Source organism: Myiozetetes cayanensis, unplaced genomic scaffold (genome assembly GCF_022539395.1).
Source record: "Myiozetetes cayanensis isolate MyiCay16 unplaced genomic scaffold, myiCay2020 scf12, whole genome shotgun sequence".
Lineage (NCBI taxonomy): Eukaryota > Metazoa > Chordata > Aves > Passeriformes > Tyrannidae > Myiozetetes > Myiozetetes cayanensis.
In genome coordinates, this window is record NW_026086826.1 from 24,538,076 (window position 1) to 24,564,622 (window position 26,547).

The following is a 26,547-nucleotide window of genomic DNA, read 5'->3' on the forward strand; positions in this document are numbered from 1 at the left end:
CCCCAGGGAAAAAACGTGGGGAGTTCAAGAACCAGGGCAAAAAGGGGTAGATCGGAAAGGGAGGAATATTACTTCCCTCTTTTTTTTTTTTTTTTTTTTTTTTTTAAATTAGAAATTTTGAAAGAGGCAGTCTGGGAAGCAGACAGAAAGGAATGGCAGAACCTGGTCTCCCAAGCCCAGGCAGTGTCGAGGGCAGCCTTTGCTCAGCTGGCTGGGTGCAGGGATCTGTGTGTAGTTGTGCAGCAGCTCCTGTGGTTTCCTGACACTGTGACCTCCACCCACTGCAAAGGGTGTGGGAATGGCTTGGGAAGCCCATTGCCACCACTAAGACTTCACCCCCACGCACTCCCTGATGGAACCTCTCTGCTGCCTTTTCCTGGAGCTTCCCTGCAAAGCACAGCCTGCAGGGTATGATTTAGGATATTCTCCCAGATGAAATCCCTCAAACCAGCCTCATGGAGCAGGCACAGTCTCTGCCAGAGGGACGTATGAGTGCCTGGTGAGGCAGCTGCACCCTCTGACCTCATGGTTTTACAGGCTTCAGCTCCTCTCGCCCCACTCGGACAGTGGCGGGGCTGATTTGCGTTATTTGAGTCTTCAGGACACCCACGGGTGGAAAAAAACAAACGAGGCAAAGACAAAGACCCGGTAGCGCACACAGGCACACTGCAAAACCACCTGAGCACAGCCCAGCCATTGCTGGTTGACAGTTTTTGGTGGCAAATGCCCACCGTGCTCGTGCGTTTCACAGGCTGCTGCTCGGCCTGGCTGTTCCCTCTGGCATAGTAGTGTTATGACTAATTTCCATCTCCCGAGGACTCGGCGTGCAAGATAGTGGATGTATTTGCAGCTTTGGCATTGTAGAGAACAAGTCCATGTCCTGAATCTAAACTGGCCTCCTCCACATCAGTGCTCAAGGGAGGGCCTGACCCTGCACACTGCTGGTACCATTAAAGGCTAAAGTTATGCATTCACAGCCAAAAAATAAAGGAATAAAGCACACAAAGGCTGAAAAGCATCGTTAATACAGAGCAGCCACAGCTGTCTGAAGATCACACTTTGAGATACTGAGTCCCTCATGATATGAACCAAACTTTGCTATTTCTTTTTTAGTTGTTAACTAGTAGATATAAATAGACAGTCTGATAAAGCAATTGCATTGTGAACCCTGTAGGCTTGCTTAATCTTTTGTTTTAAAGCAGAGGGAAGACAATCCGAACAGGAATGGGTCATCTGGACAACAGCCACCTGCTGTGAAGTCAGCAGGACTGAGCAGTAACTGTGTGAAAGGTAATTCCAACAGCAGAAGATCATGATCACCACCACAGTAGGCTGGTGATGGGTCTGGCTTGTACCTAATGACATCTACAGTGACCCCAAGGGACAAACTCCCAGGCTGGGGGCTGCTTGGGGCCCATGGATGTCAGCTCTGTCTCTCTCACCCCAGAGAGGTATTGGCATTGCTGGCATCACCATCTTTGTGCCTGCCTTGCTGCCCCTTGGCCAGTGGTTGCTTCTTCACCCTATGTGCTGCCAGTTGCCATCGTGCCAGATGGGCTCCCAGAGGATCCTTGTGCAGCCTTGTCACCTGTGATGGCTCAGGGGCTGCCGGCAGGTGGTCCTGACCTTGCAGCACACAGGGACGTGCCCCATCTTGCAGAAATGACACAAAGGCATAAGCTGAGGAAAGGAGCAGCCTCCCCAGTGCCTAAAGGAGGCTCAGGCACTCTCCCAACATGCAGCCCCCACCCAAGCCCACACTGGCTCCTGGGAAAGCAGTGATGACAAATGGAGCCACATGCCCTGGATGCCGTGTTTGTGCTGGCTCAGCTGGCTGCAGTGGGGACAGGGAAGGAGCTGGGATGAGCTTGCAGCCAACCAGGCTGCCGGGATGCCTGTCACGTTCACTGGAGAGTAGCATGGGCATACCTGTCCTCCTGCAGCAAAGGGGGAGCCCAGAACCTCATGTGGGACATCAAAGCAGCTGAGGAATGCACACAATGCAAATGAGCCATACCTCAGAGCTGGTGCTTAACCACAGCTGTGCCTCTGCCTCTGCTGGGGGATAAGCCAGTGGGTCCTTTTCTGAAGCTTCTTGCTTGAGCTCAGAGGTGCTCATGGTCTACACTCGGCTTTTGGTCCCACCATCAGGGCAGAGGTGTCAGGTCAGGCATGGAGACAGCATTGTGGAAGCATGACCTGCATGGTCCTGAGGTATTGATGGAGACTGGGAGAGGAACAGGCAAATCACGACTCCCATCAGTTCAAGGACACAAACTTTGCCTCCCTGAGCACTTCATGGCTCTTGTTTTTGCTACTAGTAAAAGGGAATATGTGACAAATGGAACCATGAGCCTGACTGCCCAAATACTAGATTGTCCAGGCAATGGAGGAGCAGCTTGGCACTCCCAGAGACTGCTCACTCACTATCTGCTCTAATTCATATTCCTGTAGTTGTTTTTTGTTCTGATGCTGAACTCAGAGGAAGCTCAAAGACTATTAGTCACAGCTTCTGCTTTCTGGGATTTTGATGTTTTATTTGTTAATGTTTTCTGAAAATGGTAACCGCAGGGGAAAATGTGGTCCCTAGCCAGGGGCTGAGCTGAAGTGGCTTGGATAACTTTGACCATCAGAGTTTTTTATAAGAACAAGGTTTCCAGTTCCTGCAGAAATATGTCCTTTGTCTTTTGCTCCTTTCTCTGCTGGGCAGGCATCAGTGCTGTGGGGCCAGGCTTGCCCCATGGCTGGGCAGTGAGAGTACCATGTCACCACAGTATCCTGGGGCACGAGCATGTCCTGGCCACGGGTCTGTTTCCTGTCAGTGTCACGGGTGAGAGGGAGCAGCTGGAGCTGCTTTTCAAACTGAAACGGGGGCAGTAGGGAAGCACTAAGGATTTCTTTCAAAGAGCAGAGCATGGAGACGTGTCTGAGGCATGTTGGAGACATGTCTGAAGCATGTCTGAGGCACATTTGCTCCCTTGGCAGGCTAATAATGCTGCCTGTTGCCTTGTGCTGCCTGCTACAGTGGAGCAGGAACAGGCTGCCCCGACTTGTTTAAAGTCTGGAGAAATCCAGGGCTGAGGAAGCAGGAAAAAGTGCACCTGCTGTCAGCTCTGCAGGAAGAGGCTGTGGGCAGTGTCCATGCCTTTTGGAGGGTTCACAGGGAGCTGGGGCTCTGGCAGGCAGCAGCTGTCCCTCCTATGGCACAGATGGGGGTTCTGAAAGCCTCCTTTTGCCGTACTGCCCAGCTGGGAGAGGGGACTGAGCCTGTCCCTCTGGAGCTGGTGAGTTCCCCAAGCTGCAGGTGTCCTTGCTCGCAGCAGCAGGCCCAGGGTTTGTCACAGCTGGCCACAAAGGGAGAGGAGAGGGAGGGAGTGGCATCACTGAACAGAGGGGGAAGTACTGGGCTGCACAGCCCGAGCATGACTGCCAAGAAGCAGTCGCTTGGATGCTGATGCCACCTTACATCTCCTCACAGCCCCTGTGGCCAATGTCTCCTCTCCACTGTGGGCACGGTGGGATCATCACCTATTTATTGTGTGCAGCTGAATGGCCACGGTGCCGTGGGCCAGGTGTGGGACCAGCTCGTGCTGTGCTGCTGTGTCAGACTCCATGCCTCTGTGCATGGGTCTTTTGGAAATCCCCTGGCACCTTAGCTAACCCATGGTGGCTGTGTGAGCCTGGTGGGGGTTGAGGCTGGAGGATAAGGGAGATGAGGGATGGCTGGGGCTGCCACACAGCTCGATCTGTCGGGGAAATTCCTTGGCAGTTTAGCAACATCTTTGCAGCACCCTTATCTGTGGTTTCCTGCACACTTCAGAAGTGACTTTTCTATTTAAAGGACATCATCTAAAGTCTAATTTCTTCCTGGGATCACCAGGCAGAAACCCATTGCCCTTCAAGCACAAAGGCTGATGCATGTCCTTGGTGTGTCCTGGTCCCCACTGGCCCCCAGCTAAGAGCTTGCCTGGGGAGGGGATCCAGGGGGTCTCACTTGGCACAACAATGCTGCTTTTCCTCTTGTTGGGCTGGGCTCAGTGAATTACATGTCCATGGAATTACGGAGAGGATTCATCAGTGTCTGGGTAAAGGAGATCTTAATCTTTATGTGCCCCTTCCTCTAGTGTTTTTTTCACAGAATCACAGAATCAATTATGTTGGAAAAGACCTCTGAGAGTCCAACCAATGGTCCAACACCACCATGTCAACTAGACCATGGCACTAAGTGCCACATCTGGTCTTTTCTTAAACATCTCCAGGGACGGTGACTCCACCACCTCCTCAGGCAGTCCATTCCAATATCTAATCATCCTTTCTGTGAAGAAATTCCTCCTATCACCCAACCTAAACCTCCCCTGGTGCAGCTTAAGACTATGTTCTCCTGTCCTGTCATTAGTAGCCTGGGAGAGGAGGTCGACCTCCACCTGGCTACAGCCCCCTTTCAGGTAGTTCTAGAGGGTGATAACGTAACCCCCAAGCCTCCTCTTCTCTAGGCCAAAAAACTGATCCCTAGGGGACATCCAGCCAGTTCTTAACCCAGCACAGAGTGCCCCTGTCCAAGCCATGGGCTGCCAGCTTTTCCAGGAGTGTGCCATGGGAGATGGTGTCAAAGGCTTTGCTGAAATCCAGGTAGACAACATCCACAGCCTTTCTTTCATCCACCAGGTGGGTCACCTGTTCATAAAATGAAATCAGGTTGGTCAGGCAGGACCTGCCTTTCCTAAACCCGTACTGGCTGGGTCTGATCCCTTGGTTGTCCTGTATGTGCTGTGTGATTGCACTCAAGATGATCTGCTCCATAACCTTGCTGACAGGCCTGTAGTTCCTCAGATTCTCCTTCCAGACTTTCTTGTGGATGGGTGTTACATTGGCCATCCTCCAGTCATCTGCAGTCTTCCCGGTTAGCCAGGACTGATGATAAATGATGAGATGATAAATGACGATAAAGGATGATAAAAAGCTGGACAGCAGCGTAATGAGCTCTTCTGCCAGCTCCCTCAGTGCCCTAGGAGGAAATCCATCTGGTCCCACTGAGCATTTGGGTTCAGACTCATCTTGGTGAGTCACAGAACTGAAGAGCTCAGGAGATTTATCACAGCAGCCCCTGGCCAAGGCCACCCTCTGACAGGTGCCCTCACAGCCCCTGGGCCATCCCACACAGTGAGAAATGCTCCTCCAAAACCTGATGAAGCCATGATGTAGATATCTGTGAGATACTGGGGAGTTCCTCCTGGCCCACCCTCATGGCCCATCTCTGGAGCACAAGGTAACATGCAGCTCACCGGGACCTCACTTCATCTCTGTGCAGAGAGCTGGAAGTGACAGTGGGGATGACTGAGGGAAAATGATCTGAAAAGGGGATACTATGGTCAGCTAAAAGCTTCTCTGAGGGCCCTGCACCCATGAACATGGTCCACAGCAGAGGCATTCCCTGGCAAACGCAGGACAGAGCAGTTGCCATCCCACTGCTGCCTCCCTGTGCGCTCAGTTCCTGCAGTTGTTTTTCTCTTGTGCGACTTGTTTGCTGGGAATCATAGAACTGTTTAGCATGCAAAAGACCTTTAAGATTGTAGAGTCCAGACATTAACAGATTAACTTGGCACTGTGTTTGAGGAATTTCGCATCCAGTAACTCAAATGAATTAATATTGCGGGAACCCACAGGAAACCTGAGAAGCGCAAACGTATTTCTCTTGCAATCAGCAGCAACTGGGCCACATGGCCTGATGCTGACTGAAGGCATATGTAAGCTCCAGAGAGCAATGAAATGCTGCTCATTTAGGGGCTTAAATGATTAATCACTGCAGAGATCTGCTGTAAGTGACCTGGCTTCCCAAATAGTAGCTCATCCCTCCATTAGGTTTTCCAGTAGTCTGAAAAGCAATCTACTAACTTTATTTCCTTCGTTCCTCCCACATGGCCTCTTGGAGCAAATTGCACCTCATTTACAAAGCAGTCACCAGAAGGCAAGTTAAGCTGAGAACACTTGTGCTGGGGCTGATTTGGACCCAGGACCGCAGGCAGCCAGCCCTCCTGGCTCCAAGGTTTCGCAAGATGGGCGATGTTTTGCTGCACTTAGCAGGGATTAAGTTTGCTTAAGCTGATCGTCTGCTGGAGCAGCTGACAGACAACAGATTGCCAAGAGACGTTTTCGATCCAGAAGTTGTCAGCTTGTAAAGAGGTCTAAGAGAAGCATAAAAATCTGGACTGGTGAGGAGGAGAAGGGAGACAGGCACTGGTCAGAGTGGGCTTGGTAGTGCCACACTGTCAGCTTGTGGTGAGATGGACTGGATGAAGCTTGCAGGGCTCACTGCAGTGGTTCCCCTGCCACAGCTGTTTCTGTTTTGCTTTTGGGGGCATCACTGGGTTATGTCTCGCAGGAAATTTCTCCCCATTTCCTATCAGCATGGCGAAACTGCTTGTTGTGGAAACCAGCTTGTTATTCGCCCTACAGCTCCTGTCAAACTCAGCGCAGAGACAGAGGGACTGGTATTCTCTGCAGAGGCAAGAACTGCTCAAAAATAAAATCTGCCCAAGCAACTTGTGATTTGGAGTGTTCCAGCTGCCTGTGGTGCCAGAGAGCTGCAGCTCAGGTGCTCTCGGCTCTTTGATCCTCCAAGGCAGCTCCAGCTGGGCACAGACACACAACTCTCAGCTCTTTAGCTCCTTTCTGGAGCTCAGAGCAGTGCTGGGCTTCTTTGAAGCTGATCTCAAGCAGCCCCTGCAGAGAGGGCAGGATGGAGAATGGCACTCCAGGCACAAGGCTGAGTCCCTCCTCTGCAGTCAGTACTCCTCTCAAGGACCTGGTGTCCAGAACAAAGAAAGTCTTTGCCCCAGAAGTCTGTTAGCCTCTGACAGGTGGGGCTTTGATTTCTCATCTTCAGAGACGTCTAGGAGAATTACAGAAGTCTTGGGAAAGCAAGCACTGGATTGCTTTGACCTTGGGGAAAATCACATCCTTAAATAATGCATTTTTACCCCATACTTGACTATATACATACTGTGTTATTTGAAAGCCTACAAAGGGCTCTGCATGGGGTGGAGAAGTGCCACCAACCACAATGCCTGACATCAGCCCCCCCTGCTCAGCTTGAGGGACACTTCTGACAGGGACCAGCTGACATCCACTAGTTCTGGGATGTCTGTCTTAGAATCACAGAGTGGTTTTGATTGGAAGCAACCTTAAAGGTCATCTAGTTCCAACCCCCCTGCCATGAGCAGGTATGCCTTTCACTAGACCAAGGTGGTCAGAGCTGCATTCAACCTGGCTTTGAACACTTCCAGGCATGGGGCATCCACAGCTCCTCTGGGCAACCTGTGCCAGTGCCTCACCATCCTCACAGTAAAGAATTTCTTCCTAATATCTAATCTAAACCTGCTCTCTTTTAGTTTGAAGCCATTCCCCCTTGTCCTGTCACTACATGCCCTTGAAAAAAGTCTCTCTCCATTTTTCTTGTGGGCTCCCTTCAGTTCACAATCAGGTCACCCCAAAACCTCCTCTTTTCCAGGCTGAGCAATCCCAGTTCTCTCAGCCTTAGGCGAGCAATGCTGCCCCAGGATTGGAACATCAGACATAGAGGCTCCCAGGCTCCTGCTGTTGTCTGTGCCTCCGTCAATACTTTCAGTGCAAAGGTACGGGGAGCTCTGTGTGGGAGTGCACAGTTAGCACTACCTGCAGCCACAGCTGGCCAGAGAGTGACAACGCTCCTGCCCTGCATCTGCCTCTCAGGCAGCTCCATAAAGCCCTGGCCTCCGCTGCAGCAGGACACGCGGCTGAAGGAGAACCAGTTGACTCTGTTTCAGAGGCTGGAGTAGTAGCCCCTCCGCCTCAGCTTTCTCCAGCCCAGGCTCGCTCTGTCAGGGCTCAGCTCTGGGGGAGCTTTTGGGAGGTTTCTGGCTGCTGGGGGAGCTTTTGCACCCAGCTGTGGCTCTCGGGCAGGGACCACTGTGCAACTGGAGCTGCCTGGCATGGTGGGCTCCTGGAAGGCAGTGGCACTGCCTGCAGACACACACCCCACCCTAAAAATTTCCAGCTGACTCGAGAAGTTTCAGTTTTTCCATCCTAAATTCTGCCCAAGTCATAGCAGTATTGATGATATCGCAGGGTTGGAGAGACATGACTGCGCTGCTCCTAGCACTACACAGATGACTCCGCCACATTATCAGCTGCACTTCTCTGGGATTTTTTTTTTCTTCTTTTTCTTTATTTCTAAATGCCAGAAGTCTTTTTCCAGAAAAAATATGTTGATTTCTTTGCAGTTAAACTGCAACAAACTCGTATCAAGTGAACGCTAGAAAGCAAAGCGGACCAAAAGGCAGCTCTTCCAGTGGTCCTACTGGAAATGATAAAGTGCCAGGGGAACAGTGGTTTTTAAAAATCCCCCTTCATTCCGGTGTCACCGTGGGAGGCAGGGTGGGCCATCAGGCAGGGAGGACTAAGTGCATCACAGTCTTGAGAGAAATGTGAGTGCCATCTTGAACCACAGGGGCTTTATTTTTCAGCACTAACCAGCATCTCTAGACAGATCTACACTGATTTTGGAGATGGTAAGTAAGCAACAGATGAGTCATAACTACAAATACCATTTATCCATTAGTAATGTTAGCCTGCCAGGATTAATGCAACCACAGAGAAATTAGTGGAAGAAGTAGAAAAATTACTGGGAGAATCTTTGCCTGAAAGATGGGAAAGTGGGCATAAAACCTGGCAAAGCACAGCATAAACCATTTGAGGTTTGATGGTGCCTCACAGCTGGGTCTCTTACAGGTACCACCATAATCCACCATCAAAGCAGGATGGGACACCGGCTTGGAGAGAGTGGCCTGCTTTCCCCTCTGTCCCAGCCTGCCCAGCCAAGCTGGTGGGCTCGCTCCCACCAGGACTCACACAGCTTTTGGTGTCCCTGGGAGCTGCCAAGGGTGTTGTGCAAGAGCGAACTTAACTGTGGACAGATTTCCCATCACTGGAAAATGTCACAGACCGATGAGAGCCTACGGCATTAAGAGAAGAGAAAGCCCCACTTGCACCACGGCTGCCTCCCTGCTCGCTCGCTGTCTGCCTTCGGTTGACCTAGTTGAGTCACGGGGACATGGCGAGCGAGAGACATCCTGTGCTGTGGTTGGCACTGATGCTGCCTGGGGAGAAAGAGGGGCTTCTCCAGAGGGTCACTGCCTGCCCCACGTAGGTGGGGGGAGCAGGGCCAAGAAGCGACTGCCCCGAGGCAGGGCTGGTGGAAAGAGCCGGCTCTCGCTTATACCCGTGTCATGCCTGTCTGTTCCCTGTGCTACAGTCCAGAAGGAAAAGCTGGGTTTTTTTTAATTTTTCTTCCTTTTACCAGAGTGAAGGAAGTCACTGATGGCTCCCTCGCAGACGATGTGTGGGAGAGATGGCACAAGCTGAAGGTTGGCACAGGTTGGGCAGTGAGGAAGGGAGTCAGGCTCTGGGTGAGCTCCTGCAGGGACCTGGCTGGGTGCTGACCCCCAGTTCAGACATGTTAAAGCATGTTCAGACATGCATTCACTACTTGCAAGTGCTTTCCTTGCCTGATCTTCAAAAACAACATATCCATATATTGAGTCATTGCTCGAGGTCTTATCTGATCATTGTCCCCCCATGGGACCCATCCCATGCAGCCCTGGGCAACCCCGTGGGGGCAGGACACGATTCCCTTCTCCCAAGGCTGCTGAACCTGGGACAGCAGGAGGCAGGTGCTGCCACTGCCTGTGGCCCTCTCAGCACCCCCCAGGCACAGAAGGCCTTTCCTGGGAAAAAATTACAATTTTATCATTATTCTTGGCACTAAAGGTTGGGCAGAACTGCAACAGAAAGTTCGAGGCCTCTTTTTTTTTTCTTCTTTTTACCTCTGAAATGTCCTCTAACCTCCCCGCATCAGAGAGCTAGATTCAGGCTTAGGAAAGGGTGTTAGGAGCTGGACAGCTGCAGGGAAGGCCTGATGAGGCTGGAGACAGGTTCAGTTTGATACACACCAAGGGAGCATCCACCAGGCCAGGGACTGGGGCTCCTTCTGTCCTTTGCCCCAAGCAGAGTCAGGAGAGTGAGACTTCACCTCTGAGGTGAAGTACCACAGATGGGGTCCCCTGCTGCCATGCCCCCTGCCAGGTCACATGCTGACCTGTTTCACCTGGGCTGGTGTATCTGGCCACTGCAGCTCCCTCCCTGCCCAGGTGTTACAGTTTCTCTTTCTTTTTCATTATTCCTTACAGAACATTTCTGTCTCTTTAAACTGAGGCACCAGGGCAGACACCATGAAAAGGGAAGAGATGCCGTAAAAACAGAGGTAATCTGGGGCTCTTTCTCCCATCCCCAGCCATGAAGGGAGCTGAACATGTTGGCAAGGAAAAGTCATCTTACGGGAATAAACTGTCTTGCTCAGATCTATCTGTTGCATTTGTACTGAAGATGCAGCTGAAAGAATTAGTCTTTTCAGGTTTGAAGAAGCTGTATACACTAAAAAAGCAAAGAATCCCCAAACACTAAGTAAGGAAGAGATGATACAACAAGATAGACATGTTACCAAATTCCTGAGTTATAACTTACTTGTTTTTGCAGTTGTGCAGTGGAAATACTTAAGAGCTGTTTGCAGGGAAAATATTTAAGAGCTGTTTGATGTCAGTGTGGGAGTCTCTCTGGAGGGCTGTACCGCTCTGAAGAAAAAAGAGACAGCAAATGCTCCGTCTATTTCACATATGAGCTTTCTTGGACAGAAGGGGAGAGGACACTGCTGGGGGTGCACGTGGTCACACGCTGCCTGAGTTACTGTGTCTGCCTTGATGAGGAACCGGGAAACATTCCCTCTGCCAAGCAAAGAGGGTGATCAGCCAAAGGCACATGGAGCTCATTACGGAATGCACGAGGACAGGAGCAAACAAGGGAAAGGGTTTGATTAAGGTGGGAAAGCAGAGGGAAAAGGGGACAAAAGAGACTGCTCTGATGCCTGTCTGACTGTGCCCTGTGCCTGATCGCTGTGGCATGTCCCTTCTGCTTTGTAAACTCTCTACACGTTTCCCTGGTGAGGGTCTCTGCTTGGTGTGCATGGGTGTGTACGGAGGTTGGAGTGCCAGTGAGGGAAGGGACACCATGGGGCAAAGCAGCCTGTGTGCCAGGATAGCAGCTGCCCGAGAGACTGGGGTGTGGGTGGGTATGTTGGTGTGTACAATGGCTAGCAAGCAGTAAGCCAGGCCAGCTGGAAACTAGGATAAAAGGCTCAGGAGACAGGAGGATGGACTGGAGAGTCTGTATGTCTAAGACCAGCAGCTGGAGGAATTCATATGTTCTGCTGTGGGCTTTCATTCTGATAAGCCAGGCAGGGGAAGAGGATGAGGCCACTGGTGCTGCTTGTGTGAGAACTGTACATTTTCTGCCTGTGCTGATCTGCATGGCTGACTGGGTGAATATATATCTATACACACACTATATATGTACATATACACACACACATTGTGGGTATGTATATGTTCTGTACACACTGAGCCCTGCTGCTGGCTAGGCCCAGGGAGCCAGAGCTGCAGCAGCTTTAGCAGTGGGACAGTGGTACGAAGCCAGTATTTTCTGGCCTGCCTGCAGAGAAGTGTCCCCTCTCAAGCTTCCCCAGGGTGACCAGAGTGTTGGAGGGTGCTGACTGCAGGCAAGGGAGCCCTGAACTACACCCCTGAAGCCCAGCCATGTCTGTGTGTCTATGGGAGAAAGCAGGCTGAGCTGCTTATATTTCACCTAAGGACTAGTGAAAGCAGCAGGTGGAGAAGAACAAACCCAGGTCAGCTGCAAACATCACCTGTGAAGGGCTGACTGCTCGGCCTCCCTGCGTTTCGTTTCTGCTGCAACCCTTGAACTCCTCCTGCCCGCATCCCTCGGGGCTGACGGCTGCGTGGGACGGGCAGGCAGCTCCGGAGCCTCTGGGGGCTCTGGTGGCAACCACAGCCTTTGTGCTGTGCCCCCCGCCCCCTCTTTAAAGCCCGCTGGAGCACGAGTGCTGCTGTAATACAGAGAAAGCCTCTGGTCGGGTTAGTCATCCGAGGCTCTCGGTGCTGCCTCGCACCCCCCGGGCGGGCGCTGCGGATGGGCCGGGCACGCTCATCTGTAGAGCCCCCGCACGTCCACGGGCGCCCCGTCCGCGGCACCCACGGGCTGCTCCTGCCAGCCACGAGCAAACGGGGCCTGGCCGCGTGTTTTATGGTTGTAGGAGAATTAGCAGCTGGGAAATATTTCCTACCCCTGCTGTGTTACGAGCTTATGTCATGCAGCCAGAGAAGTTTGCATTATACTGCAAGCCTCAAGGACTGTCTGCCAGGGTCACCCTGTGAGAAGGGACCACGGGCTGACAGATTTTTGGAGATCTGGACCAAACCGAGCAGGTTGTTTCTGTGCGCTGTCTTAGAGATTGGCATGAGGTCCCAGCAACTTTCCTGCTGCAGGGTCCAGAGAAGGGAATGGTAATGCTACCAGGAAAATCTCTATCAGGACTTGAATGAGACCGGGGTAGTGTCAGGACAGTTTACAGTGGTTTCAGATGGTCATTTCCTATTGTGGAAACTGTTAAGCTGGATGCAAGTGCTATGTTTCTTGCTTTTTACAGTGAATAAAGTTGATTTAATTGCTGATGAAGAGGTCAGGTCTTAAGGAGCAGTGACCATGACCTGATTATAGTCATTATGAGCAAAGGGGCAGCCCTAGCCTAGCCTAGTAATACTAGATACTTCAAAAGAGCTAATATAAGGGGAAATTATGAGCCAAACTGACCAGGTGGAAAAAACAATAACTAAATGACTGTGAATGGAAAGTTAAAGAGCTTTTAAAGAATTATTTAAGAAACAGTGAAGGAAATAATTTAGCCAGAAGGTTAAAGCTGTTAGAAATAAGAAAACAATATTCAGAAAACATGAAAAGAACATGTTCATGGTGTTGACAAGGGAGAGACTATGTAGCATCGTGCTGGTCAATGTGCTTTTGTTGACACCAGATCTTGATTCACTCTCTGCAGTTCCATAACTAATGGACAAACATTTGCTGATGGTGAGAGGCAGGTGAAGCAGTATTGCATGCATCCTGATTAGCAAAGGATGCTAAAATACCATCCCAGTGAAACACTGGCAAAGGGATGAAGTGTCTTAAGTAGGAAATGTCATTGCATGTGTCCCTCTCTGGGCTTGGTTGGGGAAGGAATGACATATAACTCTTTCCCATCTCTGTAATGCACCAGTTTGAAGTAAATGCAAAGCAATCACCACTGATTAAAATCCACAAGCCACAGCAAGATAGAGGCTGGGGTTTGCTGACAAAAGTGTTGTAAGCTTCAGCCTGTCTCTGTCCCTGTAAAGTCACAAGCTCTTAACTCCCTTTCTCCTTTACTGCAGTCTCTGCTTGCCCACCACCCATCTGCTCCTCCTTCAGTTGTTTAAGGGAGCTATTAAGGCTAACAAAAGGTAGTACTCTACCTGCAAATCTTTCCCCAAACCCTATCTGCAATTCCTATCATCATGTTTAAAAGAAGTGAACAGGTCACAGGCACACAGGAAGAATCAAGAGCTCCAATAAAACCTCATTTTCAGGAGGGATGACTTTGGCAACACCTTTGCTGAACAAAAAAACTCCCACGGGGGTGATGAGGGGAAGCAGACAGTTCAGTGATGACAGTGCCAGATAGGCAAGAGAAACCACTTAACCCAGAGTAGAGCTGTATCTGGGGCATCACAGTCTTCATGTCCCTCTCAGAGGTTTCTAACACTGGAGCAATTAGTGGGAATGGAGCTGGCTAAACCAGCCGAATGTCTGAATGTCAGGTGGAGAATTATTTCTCTTTTTTTTTTTCCCACAGCTTGTTTATTCTCTTTACCAGAAAAATGTCAAAAAATGTATTGATATTCTCTCCTGATATCTTACAGTATGTATGGTATGGCATGGCATGGCATGGTATGGTGGGATTTCTGACTGAAGCAGCTGTAAGACAAAGGAAGGAGGATGTGTGTGACTGAGTTCACCTCAACCTTTTAAAGATGCCACAGTGAATGCTTAAGCCACTACCCACTCAGCTGATAGCGTGGTAAAGAAAGTCCACTCCGAGGAACAGAATAGCACACTCCACAGTGAGATAGAGAGAACTCTCAGAGCAAAAAGGCCACCACTAGCAATGGAAAACCTCCCATCACATCCAAAAAGGGACAGCAGCTGACCTTCGGAAACCTAACAACTCTGGTGTGAAATGTGGTGGCTGAGGAAATACTGACTTTGGCTTGCTGGGAAGGCTGCACCGCTGCCCCACAGGGCTGTGCTGAAAACCACAACGCCGACCTTAAAAAGCACCATTAAACACTCGGCTCTTCCCCAGTCACTGCACCCACTTAAGATGCCACCCAGCCTGGCTCCGAGAAAAGCTTCCAGCACTATCATGGAGGCAGGTCCTGATCCTGCCTGGCTTTGCTCTGCCCTGTGCAGCTGGTGCTCAGCATTGTGTCCCTCCAGGAGAATAGCTGTCTCTTGGCCTAAGGACTGTGACCATCCAGAAAAATGACCACACACAGCAGTGAGGCATCAGCAGCTGCTGGAGGTGTGCCCCAGGGACTATGCACTGCTCATCCCCTTGCTCCCCTAAAGCAGCATCCTTGGAAAACTCCCAGTGCAGCAGTGTTGGATGAGGCACAGTGTGATTTACCTCAGTGATGATGCTCCTCTTTTGGGATCTCTCCACAAAATTCTGGCTCTGCCTAAATGTCAATATTTTTCTTTGTGATTTCACAACATTTTTACTACTTCTTTCTCTATTTTACACTGCCAAAAGTATCCTGACTTATATAAACTCCTTATTGGCTCAATGCCTCTGCTAGCAGAAATCCTTGACACGCACATCAGCTGAACAGTGGCTACATGTAAGGAACAAGAAAAAGCCACATGGAAGCGAAATCAATCACAGATTCAGAGAATGTCTTGAGTTGAAAGGGATCCACAAGGATCATCAGGTCCAACTCTTGAATTTTTAAAGGGCCTCCCCACTCGCCACTTCAAAGAATAACCTTTCAGCTCAGATTCATATCTATGCTGATATTTTAGCAAAGGACTGTATAATATTTTTCCACTTTAGGGTGACTTGAGCAACTAAGATCAGTCAGGAATCAACAGATTCTTGATGTGCTAAATGTGAAAGACATTAATATCTCTGATGATTAAGGGAGAGAGACAGTTCATTTGGTTCAGAGACACCGAAGCAGGAATTTACGAACTGTTTAGATAAAATTCCTTGAATTTGATAAATAAATCTGGCTTAGTTATAAAATACTTTATTTCTGGAGTGGGCAAGGAGCAGTAGCTGGGGCACACAAAAGTCTTTCCTTTCTAACACTTTGATATTCTCCCTCTCAAAGGTTTCCTTTGCTATTTCTGACTGTTTTACTAAATCACACCATGTTATCACAGTTATTCCTGGGGCAAATTCCTTGGTGGAAAACAGGTAACCACACACAAGAAGACAACCCAACACCAGGTGTAAGTTGTATTACTTGAGTGCAGCAATGAGAGTAACAGCACTGCTCTCCAAGTGCAGGCCAAACCTTTAAATTATAGGTAAAAAAATGCCAGCAAGAGCTGAGATCCCACCTGTGAGTGTGTCCCCATTCCTGCTGGGCTTGCCAGAGAGTCAAGAAGATTCCCAAGGAATTCCTGGAAGGACAAGGTATATCCTTACATTTTGTCAACAAACCATCAATAATTACTCAACAAGCTCCACGCCTGCTGAGCAAAAGTTTCATACAGACCATGTTCCATGGATCTTATGAAAAAGAGAGTCAAAACTGCTGCTGAAGGTGTAGTGAATACCCATAGCTACTCCTCTGCCCAAGAGGTTTCTCTGTCCCACAGACAAGATCAGGTTCTGTTCTTGGAAACTCATACCAGTTGCTACTTATTTCCTTTTTCCTTCCAGATATTTACAAACAGGTTAATTGGTTCTTCCACTGTTCTGAGATGTAAAGTTAAACTCTCCTGTATAATTCCCCAGTTTCTCCTTTTGTGGGGGGTGAGAGCAATTTCCCAAGAAATAAGAGCTAAATCAAGGTGGGTGCCAGTCCTTGGGCCGAGGTCCCTGCCCCGTGACTCCCACACACGGGTGGAGCTCCCCATGGGCCAGGGGCTCTGGTTTGTGGTGGGGATGCTCTATGCCCTGTCCTGCTGGTTGGGGTACTGGCAGGCTGGGGCAGCTGAGTGCTGGTACAACCATGACACTGAAGGATTTAGCCTTGACTGACCAGCATTCTTTTGTCAAGGTTTTTAAAACACTCAGCTTCTCGGTCTGGGAAAGCTCAGAAATGACAGCCTAAGGTAAAAGATATTGGATTGCTGTAAAAAAAACCCCCACAACCAACCAACCAACTAAACACCAGCAAGTCATACTATCACCTAACTCTGGTTTCCTTCAGTCCTTGCTGGAATAACATTGCTGCATGTGCAACCAAGAGGCACTTCTTTAGAAGACTTAAAAAGACAACCAGAGCACCAACAGGCTCACGGAACCCCAAAGCCATCCCTGCCCTGCCTGCTCACTAGAATAGCTTGATGACTGCAAAAGATTAAGGCTAACCCCAAGAGGCTCCAGCCCTGTGGAAGAGGAACCAAAATAATTTTGATGAATGCAGCAAATTCTAGCAAATGCCGGGTGTGTGCAGCATGTCTGCGATGTGTCAGGATTCCAAAGGTTTCCTCTCAGGACAAGCAGGGTCTCTGACAGCCACCAAGTGGCCTGCACTTGGATTTCAATATGCAGGGCAGGAAGACAAGCTGAAAGCAATTAAAACCACATAAGAGTCTGTGCAGGGGTGTTTGTGATGCCCCTGAATGAGCTGTCCTCTTTCCTGTTTCGGATACAACGCCAGGGATGTTACCTGAAATGCAGCTTTTGATCCTCTGTTCTACCAGTGCTGCTAACCCAGGGTGAGCAACACTTGCACTGGGAGAGTAGAGAAATGACAAGGCAATTTCAGAAACACATAAGCACAACCTTCACCTCCATTTTTTTTTCTTTTCAGAGTTTTAGAAACAAAACCAGTACAAAATCCAGAGCTGAGGAGGGAGGAGATGGATATGGGCAAGAGCTTGCATCTGGTTCAAAGGTACGTACACAAAAAGGTGAGAATTAGAGGTGCACAGGAGTCTGGGACAGCTTAGCTCAGCATCCTGGCATATTTGCAGAAACTCAGCAGTGAGCAGCAAGCCTTTTCTGGAGGGAGCAGGTTGGGAGCACTCAGGGTAGAAGAGGTCAGGCTGTCTGTGTTCAACAGAGCTGCTCTGACACACGGCAATGCCAGTTTGACACACGGCAGTGCCTGCTCTTCCAGGAAGGCAGCCATGGCCCAATGACTGCGCACTCTCATTCTGTGGTTCCCCACTGAAACACTGACAAGTTCATCAGTAGGCTCTGCCAGACCTGCAGTTGGCTGCCCTTGCAGACACTCGCTGCCCCTGCAGACACTCACTGGTGGCTGGTGCTACGAGGTGGGACTGCAGGTACGGGGCAGCCCTGGCCCCATGCCCTGCTCTGTGCCTGCCCCTTCAGCTGCAGTGTCATGGGGACTGCAAGTGATGGGGGTCTGTAGACACTGACCCTGAGCCATCCTTACAGTAGGAACCTCCAAGCACAAGGAGGCACTTGCTTGTTCTGCCCCTCTGAGCCTGTTTTGCCTTTGCTGTGGGACCGGGACAGCTGGGACCCAGCTTCCCAGCCACCCCTGACATCTGTCTGTGCTGCATGTGGCCTCTTGCAGGAGACCTCTGCCCGTGGAGGAAGGACCCAGACCTGGAATTGTTCCCCACCAGGAAGCTCCTCTGAAGCCACATTTGAGGTTTCCCCATCTCCAGGGTCTCTGTGGGCTCACACACACCACCAAGCCCCTTACAGATAGACACCAGAGATGCAAGTAGGGTGAATGTTTTTCTGGGGACCTAGACATGACATTGCAGATCCGTGGGAGAAAACAATCTTCTCCACATCCCTCTGGCCCCAGCAGGCCCTCACAGCACATCAAGGTACCCCTTTTCTCCTCTGCAGGGCTTGGGCAAGCCTGAGGTCTATCACGGATGGTGCTGAGCCCCGTGTGGCTGTGTGACCACCAGGTGCCAAAGTCCTGCCTCCAAACTCACACTCTGCATCCAAGGGAACTGCTCTGAGACAGCACAAACCCTCCTTGCCACGACTACAGTCATATTTCTAGTGGAGGAAGGAGGGCCAGGGCTGTTCCCAGGACCCCCTTCAGGCTGGGGCTCAGCTGGGAGCTCCAGCACACCCAGGCAAGAGGGAAATGAGAATTTCAGTGCACTCAAAAGCCAGTGGAACATGTAAAAGCTGAACCTTCTTCACTAAGTTTCCATGCCCTGTGGTGTGCTCTCTAGACAAATACCAGAGTGTATTCCAGACTCAATCCACCAGCTACCTGCAATTCCAGGTTATTTTTCAAGAGCAAGGATAGTGAGCATGGGGTGTCCTCATGGCATGTTGCCTACCCAGCTGCTGGACTCCCCCCTTCATCTGGTTTGTGTTCACAGGAAATATCCTTGCCCAGGTGGAAAAACACATGAAAGAACATTACCCTTGCTTCTTTTGCATGCAGGTTACATGCTTGTCAGGACATGTGCCTTGTGACAGGTTGAAAGAGCACATTTTGGGGAAGGGAAACTTTCTGACAGCTCATCCCTGGAAGCCAGATAGATGATAAAACTCCCAATGGGCTTGATCTGGGAGAAGGCAGCGCCTGACCTCAGTCACGATATGGTAATTATAACAGAAAAAAATCCGGCAAAAAGAGCAGTGGAAAGAGCAGTGCTGGACTGCCCCCAAAAAAGGACACAAAGCCTGTCCAAAATAAGCACAGGAGGTGGTCCATGATGCAGGCAACTGACATTTAGCAGCTCTGTGTATCAGAAGCAAATGTCACAAGGAGAGCAAGCGTAGGAGAGGTGGTGGTGTCCAGAGGGACAGGCAATCCTCTTCCAGTAGGGAAGCCTGGATGGCCTGGGAATGCCCCTCTCAGTGCATTCCCTGGACTACAGGCTCCAGTGTGTGCAAAAAGGGATGTTCCCTCAGCAGTTCTCCATTTTCTCCCTCCTAGGCTTTGTGCAGCATCTCATGGCTTTAAGTTCACACACGAAGTGTGAAGAGAAAAGGAAAGCACATGTTTTCTCTCCAATTCCTTATGCCATCCACCTGTCCCACATCTCTTGCTATTCATTGCTTCTTTACAGAAAAGAGATTTCAGGAGCATTATATGATGTTAAAAAGGGCCAGCCCTATAAACCCCCAATCTGAGGCTGAACAGAAATGTGAGAGCTTTTGCTGACAAAAGACTGAGTGAAGACAAGAACTATCCACCCAACATTTCACTGTTGTTGGAAAGATGACATACGAAGATGTCCACAGTTGAAGCTATGAAAGACATAAACATATCTCCTTTCAAAGGCCCTTACTCAAAACTGAACTGGGATGCAATAAATCAGCCCCCACATTCACACACACACCAAAAAAAAAAAAGAAAAAAAGAAAAAAAAAGAAGAAAAAAAAAAAAAAAAGAAAATAAAGAAAGGAAGGAAGGGGAAATTTAGATTAGTCACAAAGAAGTTCCCCCGCCTGCTTCTCTGGGTGCATAAAGCAGGCTCCTGAAGGCACTGTCTTTACTTCATCTCTGCTCCTGGGACAGGAGCCCACAGCTCCTCCATCTCCTGCCCATTCTGGGCTCCTGCTGTGCTCCTGACCCCTTCTCCAGCAGTTGCTGGCAGTGAGGCTGAGATGGAAGTACAGCCAGAAGCAGAGCCAAGAAATGAAGAGCAGATGGATTGCAAAAGGGAATGTGCTGAGGATGAATGGAAGAGCTGGCAAAGAGGACAGGTTAGGAACACGCTGCATCTCGTGTCCGCGGTTGCTCAGTGGATATTACTGCTTGCCTGCCTGATTTACCTTGGTATAGATTTTCTGCAGCCCTCAACGGTAAGAGCTCATGTTCAACCCATGGTCTTTGGCCTATAAAGATTTATATGGGCTTTGTTTCCTTTTTTTTTTTTTTTTTAAGAAAAGAAAAAAGTTTTTAGGTTTATCCTTATTCAAACCCCAAGGTTTTAATCCTTTCCTCATGATAGTAATTATTATTATTCTTTTTTTTTTTTTTACGTTGCTTGTCCTCAACACACCATCCAGTATTGCCCAGGGCAGGGCTTGGGGCCAAGTTGTCCGGAAGAGAGATTGTTCCAAGAATGCTTTTTACACTGGCCCTTGGGGAGGGAGGTCTGACTCCTTACCCTACTTGCAGTGACTTGTGAGTATTTCCATTTAATTAAATAGGATCATCTGGGTGAATGAGAACCCAGATTGCCCATAAACAACTTTTAAAGTGAATTATATGTGCTGGCAGAAGTGCAAGAAAGCAAGTTATCTTGTGCCAGCTATAGCAAGACCCCCTGAAGCCTTTTGGTGCTCTCAGCCTGCCCGTATCGCAGGGTTTGGAGCAGTCACCCGTGCCTGCAGAGGACAGCCTGTGCGTGCGTGTGTGTGAGAGAAAGACTGATGTGGTCAGAGAGAGTTTCATGTACACATCACACCACTGCAAACGGTATAAAGAACAGAGGTGCACGGCACTTCAGCAAAAATCGCAGCAGATACATTTCCCTCCTCCACGTGCTTGCAGGCTGGTGGATTGTCAACAACCTTTCACGGCTATTTCAGTGCTGCTTGTGCGCTATCAGCTTCTCCTCCCACACCTTCTCCAGGAGCTGTGTGCCACTTTAAAGCTTGTTGTGCTTCTTTTTACCCGAGCTCATTCTTTCCTCCCACTTAGACTTGACAGAGTAGCAAGCCAAGCATGTAACCATGCAAGGGAGGGATGGCCTCGTGCTCCAGGTCCTCTGCTGTTTAATGAAAACCCTTGTGCTCCGCACAAGTTGCACTGACCTGATCTCACGGGGGTTATTAAACTGCAGAATGATGAGCCTGGTAACACTGAAAGATAACACTTATCGTTCAGGTCAGTCCTTTCCTCCTTCCACTACTTTGGGAGAGAGAAGAGTTTTTGGGAGAGTAAGCCAGCAGAGAAGGACAAGTTATCGCACTGCTTAAGGTGCAGAAACCTCTCCTGGGTCACATTTTGTCTATGAAGGCTCATCTCTCAGTATCTGGCTCTTCTGTAAAAATGTTAACTCGAATCTTCCTCTTCTAGAGGAATAAGGCAGGGTCTGACATTTCTGCCTATAAACCTTACACACCCAAGAGAGCAGCAGCTCAGGAGGGTTCACAGGATAACCCTTCCTCAACAGAAAAAACTGGAGCAGAATGCTTCAGGAGCAGTGACTGCAACAGAAGAAAAGTCCAGGTCCTGGGAACCACCAGAGGACTTTTTCAGTTTTAAACACTTCCTAACTACAGGGTTAGGACTGGTTTCTATTATTTTAACAGGTGCTTTGTTTGGGGTGCACCACACTGTGCAGGAGCAGTCTCACGGGCTGTACATGGGGGGATTCCATCGCAGTGCAATTACAGGGCTCAGGAGGATAACCGTGAACTGACCATATAACTGACTGATGAAACGGCAGGAGTACTAATCTGACTTGACTCTTTGGGCAGTTTAGGGAGACAAACTTTATGGAAGTAGGGGCACAACAGCGTGAGAGTGGCAGACTGAGAGTGCGGGTCCATGGGAGTGACTGAGTGGCTGTCTCTGTAATTGGGAATAGTCTGTTTCTGCTCTCCAAGGCTAGGGCGTGCCACACTAACTTTATTGGCAAGGCAATAGCTGTGGTTTTTCACAGGGAGATCATATTTGATTTCTTTCCGTGGTTCTCACAGCTCCTGAAAAGAATAACCCTGGACTGTTCTGTGAAAACACAGCACAAATAATGTGATGGCACATGCTAAGGGAAGTTAGCATCTGTAGCCCAGACTGTGCTTCACAAAAAGGAACAGTGATCTCATTTCTGTCATGATGCTATCTGGAGAACAAGTCTCAGCTGAGATTTCCAAATAAGCAAGTTACAAAACAGTCTGCTTTCACTCATCTACAATTCCCATATCTCCTGGAATTACCTCTTCTTGCCGCAGCTCTCTTCTCTCAAGTGAGGTAAACCCCTGAATCCTATTATCTCCTGGTGAGGAGAAGGTACAGCCCACTTCCAGGGAACAGTCACCTGCCATCTGTTTGACACAGGGAGTTGGGCCCATGACCGCAGTGGTCCCCTCAATCAGCCCCCTGAGGTTTGCCATACAAACCTATTCCTGAAACATCTGCCACATGGCTCTGGACACAGTGTCCCAGGCAGGAGGAAGTCTCCTGCTCAGGGATCCAGAACAGACAGGAATGAAGTTAAAAATCTGTGTGCAAATGATACAGGGAAATTTGAAGCAGTCAGTAAGAAGCACGTCTGTGCCCCCAGCCCTCCTGCCACACCTTTCTGCACACCATAAGGAGGCAGAATAGAAAAGAGAGGTGATTAACTTCATCACTAGCTCATGGATGTCCTTCCAGTACTACTGACACACCCTCTCCTCAGCACAGTTAACTAGTAGATAATTGCAAAGTGCTCTGAGATCGTGCAATAGTTGGCAGAGATGTGCAAAACGGGTAACGTGCGTTAGTGACAATGGGGCTGATATAATTGCTACAAGTCTGTCATCCAGCCTGTCTATGTTTAATACACCCTGTCCACCAGTGGCCAGATCCCACAGATTGTGGTGGATGTTGTTTGACCTCAGATGGCTCAGTGACCCCCTGCTTTGCTATTGTCTTGTTGGGAAACTACCTGGAAATCTCAGCTGCCTAAGCCAGGAGTGAAATGCTTGTGCACTCAGGTGCCTAGAATAAGAGTAAGCACAAGATTCCAGCTGCTGAGGCAATGGATAGGAATGGTAATGGAGATAGTTCCACCTGAGTCACTGCGTGTTAAAAGCTTGCATTTATCCAGCCTTACCGATGGAGCAAATGCAGAGCATCAGCTGTGGCAGCACTAGAGGGTGCCAGAGCAGACTTTTCCCAGCAGCGGCACCGACCTCACCCTCTGGCACAGACCACAGAGGGCAGCCCAGCTCCAGCCTTCCCCTGCTGCTTGCCTTTACCCAGGCACAGCACTGAACCTGCAGACTTGCATGTCTGTGCTCACACTCTGCTCTGTTCTAACGCATTCCCTGTGCTCAGAGTGAAGGGGTTGCTCTGTCCCTGTAACTTATGAGGCCAAACACATGAAACTCAGCCAAAGCCACATCTCACCAGCTCGCTTTCTCCCGCAGAAAGCCTTTGTGAAGAGATGGAGCAGTGAGCCTAACCTTTCACTCTTTAACCAGGCAAAATGCTAAATACTTGTGGTTGTGAAGAGACTGCAGATTTGGGTCTTCTGTGGTTAAGATGAGAGAAAAGTTTGAGATGCAGAGTTCAGATTTAAAAATCTGATCAGTAAGATGCACATTTCTGTATCTGCATTCTTACATTCATAAAATACAAATCACAGAATCATAGAATGGTTAGGCTGGAAGGGACCTTGAAGATCATCTCGTTCCAGTCCCCCTGCCATGAGCAGGGACACCTTCAGCTAGGCCAGGTTGCTCAAAGCCAAAGCCCCATCCAACCTCATCTTGAACACTTCCAGTGATGGAGCAGCCACAGCTTTTCTGGGCAATGCGTGCCAGTGTCTCACCACCTCACAGTAAAGAATTTCTTCCTCATATCTTATCACACCTGCCCTCTGTCAGTTTAAAGCTATTCACCCCTGTCCTATCACTCCAAGCCCTTGTCAAAAGTCCCTCTCCAGCTCTCTTGTAGCCCCTTTAGATACTGGAAGGTGCTTTAAGGACTCCTTGGAGCCTTCTGTTCCCCAGAACCTCTCAGTCTGCCTTCTTAGTAGAGGTGCTCCAATCTATTTTAAACACATCTTAACACACTTAATAGCCTGTAAGAGACACACATCTAGTAACAGCCCAATCCAAAGTGCAAGGAACCATAAAGTCAGACCCACCTCTTGGTGCCCTGCAGGAGGGTGAGACCTGCCTGTTTGCCAGGTGCCCCTGGCTGTAAGTCAGACTCGAGGCTCTGCACCCTGAGGTCCTTCCTTACGGTTTGGTTTGACTCGATTACAGTCACCAGCATGGTTTTCTAAACAGGAACAACACTGCCTGGAGGGCTCAGCACTGGGCTGGAGGCCTCACTGGCTGGGAACCCCACTAAAATCATGTTTTATAGTAATGATATAAAAGCAAGTATGGAGCATAGCTGGCTAGCAGCAGCTGTGCCAGCTGAGGCTGCCTGCTGTGCTTATGGAGGTGAAGCCCCAATCCTGGCTGGGAAACAAAAATGATAGTGGCAGCAGCAGGGTGTCCATCAGGTTCCTTAACATGGATTTCTCTTTTTCTTCCAGCCTCAGAGCATCGAAGTGCCGTGGACCCACATCCGGTACTCAGGTGGGTGGTGTTGGGGCAGGGGGCCCCTCCATGATCCCTGATTCTCCCAGTGCAGCACCCACCACTGCACCATGTTCCCCTGGCACAGAGGAACGGCTCCTGGCTCCCCACTCTACTGTGCACTGACCCGTGGTCCCAGGGACCACTGTGGCATCCAATGATCCTAAAATGCCTAAGTAGCTGTTATGTGTTTCGTGGCACAGTGACAGCTATTTCTTCTGATGGAGGACGGTGCCAGGAGAGCTGCTGTGGGAGAAAGGGATCAAGTTGGCCCCAGCACTGCACGGGGCAAAAATGAAAGAAAAGGGTTTTCCCAGAGTAGAACAAAAAATCTGAACATCTGTGTGGATTTCTGCAACCTGTCTCCTAAAAAAAGCTTTCACTCCGCGAATGAACAAGAAATGCGTTTTTGAGAATTTACTGAGTACACACAGCATGCTCCTGGGGTATTTCTGAAACAAGTCAATGGTTTCCTGATGTATGAAAAATGTAAATGATTTCCTGGGGAGGAGTGAGTGAACACACCGTGCCAGAAGTAGCACCGCCCTGCATGCCTGGCCATGTGGGATGTTTGTCCCATGACATACCTCAAACCAACTACTAAAAGTTTTAAATCATACTAAAAATATTGTTGACCATTTTACTTTCCGTTAACAGTGTGAGGCAGCACTGAGTCTAACCTAATAAAAATTCATGTTCTTTAAAGGAAAAGCTTAAGAAATTTGGCCTCAGCCCAGAGGGTCGGTGCTGCCTGCCTGGAGACCTTCCGAGTCCCCTGGTCCTGGGGGGTTCAGCTGGTGTGCTGAAAAATGAGGAGTACAGCAGGGAAACATGAACAGCATAGCCCTGGGAACTATTACTGTTCGTTCCAAGAGAAAACATTCATGCTCGGTTCCAGTTTAATTTCTCATGTTTCTACTCTGTATTAATTAGATTTTTCTGTTTCTGTCTGTGTGCTGCTATTTTGTCCTGTCTTCTGTTTAAAAAAACCCAGAACCAAACCCCAAGAAAAGGGCTTATGTTACCAGCATCTCCACAGAAAGCACTTTTTGTCTTCTTTTCAACTCTGAACACTTTTTCCTCATCTTATTTACTGTCTTCATTTTCCTGTCCTTTTTAGGAATCTGTGCTTCCTAAACTCATAGAGATACTTTACTTAATATATTTTTCTGTGTTTTAAGCAAGACATATAGTAAGGAAATGGTGCATAAATAGAAATTTGGAGGAATAATTCATATAAACTGGAGTTGAGTGCAAAAGTCACAGCTTAATCAAAAGAGCCTGTAAATTTCCACAGAAGATGATGTCTGTCTAGAGCAGATGTTATTCTACCTCTGGTCTGCCCTATTCTTTAGTTCACTCTCTCCTTTCCCCTATTTTTTCATCTTTCCTGCAGTCAGTTGGTATAAAACAACCTATTTCCCAGAAGATAGCTGTAATCATGGGACCATCTTTTCTCTCTTTTATTCCAGGTAAAAGCATCAAAGGAGTAGCCATAAATCTCACTGCTGAAAGAGGCTCTATTCAGATCAGAAATGGTTCCATCATGATCCCCTGTGATGGCCTCTACCTGGTGTCCTTGAACGGTTCCATCTACCCGGAGGAGAAGTTACTGAAGCTGACCCTGAAGAATACACAGAAATCGACCAGCAGTGTCCTCTGGATACAGACTGTCCAGAGCAGTGACGACACAGTGAACCTCACCACAGTGTTCTTCTTGTTCCGTGACGATTACGTCACCCTGTGCACCAGCTCCAACGCCAACATCAGCGGTCTGTCGCTCAGCCTGGTGTTAGTAAGCCCCCCTGAAGAAACTCTCTGTAGGAGCTGACATATGCAAGGCAACATGTAAAGTACAGCCTTGCCTACCAATCCATTTGCCTGTGGGATGACTGTTCTCACCAGCTGTACTTGTACAGACAGACTGCTCTAGCCTTCCTCCTTGGGGCTGTGGAAAGCCCCAGCTACAGGGCAGATAAACCACAGTGCAAATGGGTTTTATATAGTGTGTGCCACGTTCATGTCTTTGGAGCTCTGGGCAGCTGATTTACCTAGGATGGATCTTTCCAGCTCTGGGGAAGGGGATGTGCAGAGCCCTTGAGGAGAACAGAAATTAAAGCCAAAGA

The 26,547-nt window shown here is 49.2% G+C and overlaps 1 protein-coding gene and 1 long non-coding RNA gene across 3 annotated transcripts in view; one reads left to right on the forward strand and one right to left on the reverse strand.

The window, feature by feature from the left end:
- LOC126635481 (uncharacterized) overlaps nt 1-26,547 on the reverse strand; it is a 157,164-nt gene that overhangs the window by 14,341 nt on the left and 116,276 nt on the right. The gene's annotated exons all lie outside the window — the stretch shown is intronic.
- On the forward strand, nt 1,200-26,533 carry TNFSF4 (TNF superfamily member 4). Of its 2 annotated transcripts, XM_050306795.1 has the most exons (4): nt 1,200-1,290; nt 17,028-17,127; nt 24,379-24,421; nt 25,894-26,533. In XM_050306795.1, exons 2-4 carry the CDS (start codon nt 17,077-17,079, stop codon nt 26,250-26,252), a joined length of 453 nt encoding a protein of 150 aa, XP_050162752.1. In that variant the 5' UTR covers nt 1,200-1,290; nt 17,028-17,076; the 3' UTR covers nt 26,253-26,533. The 2 variants fall into 2 exon arrangements, with proteins under 2 accessions (XP_050162752.1, XP_050162751.1); XM_050306794.1 differs by lacking the exons at nt 1,200-1,290; nt 17,028-17,127 and adding an exon at nt 19,778-19,975.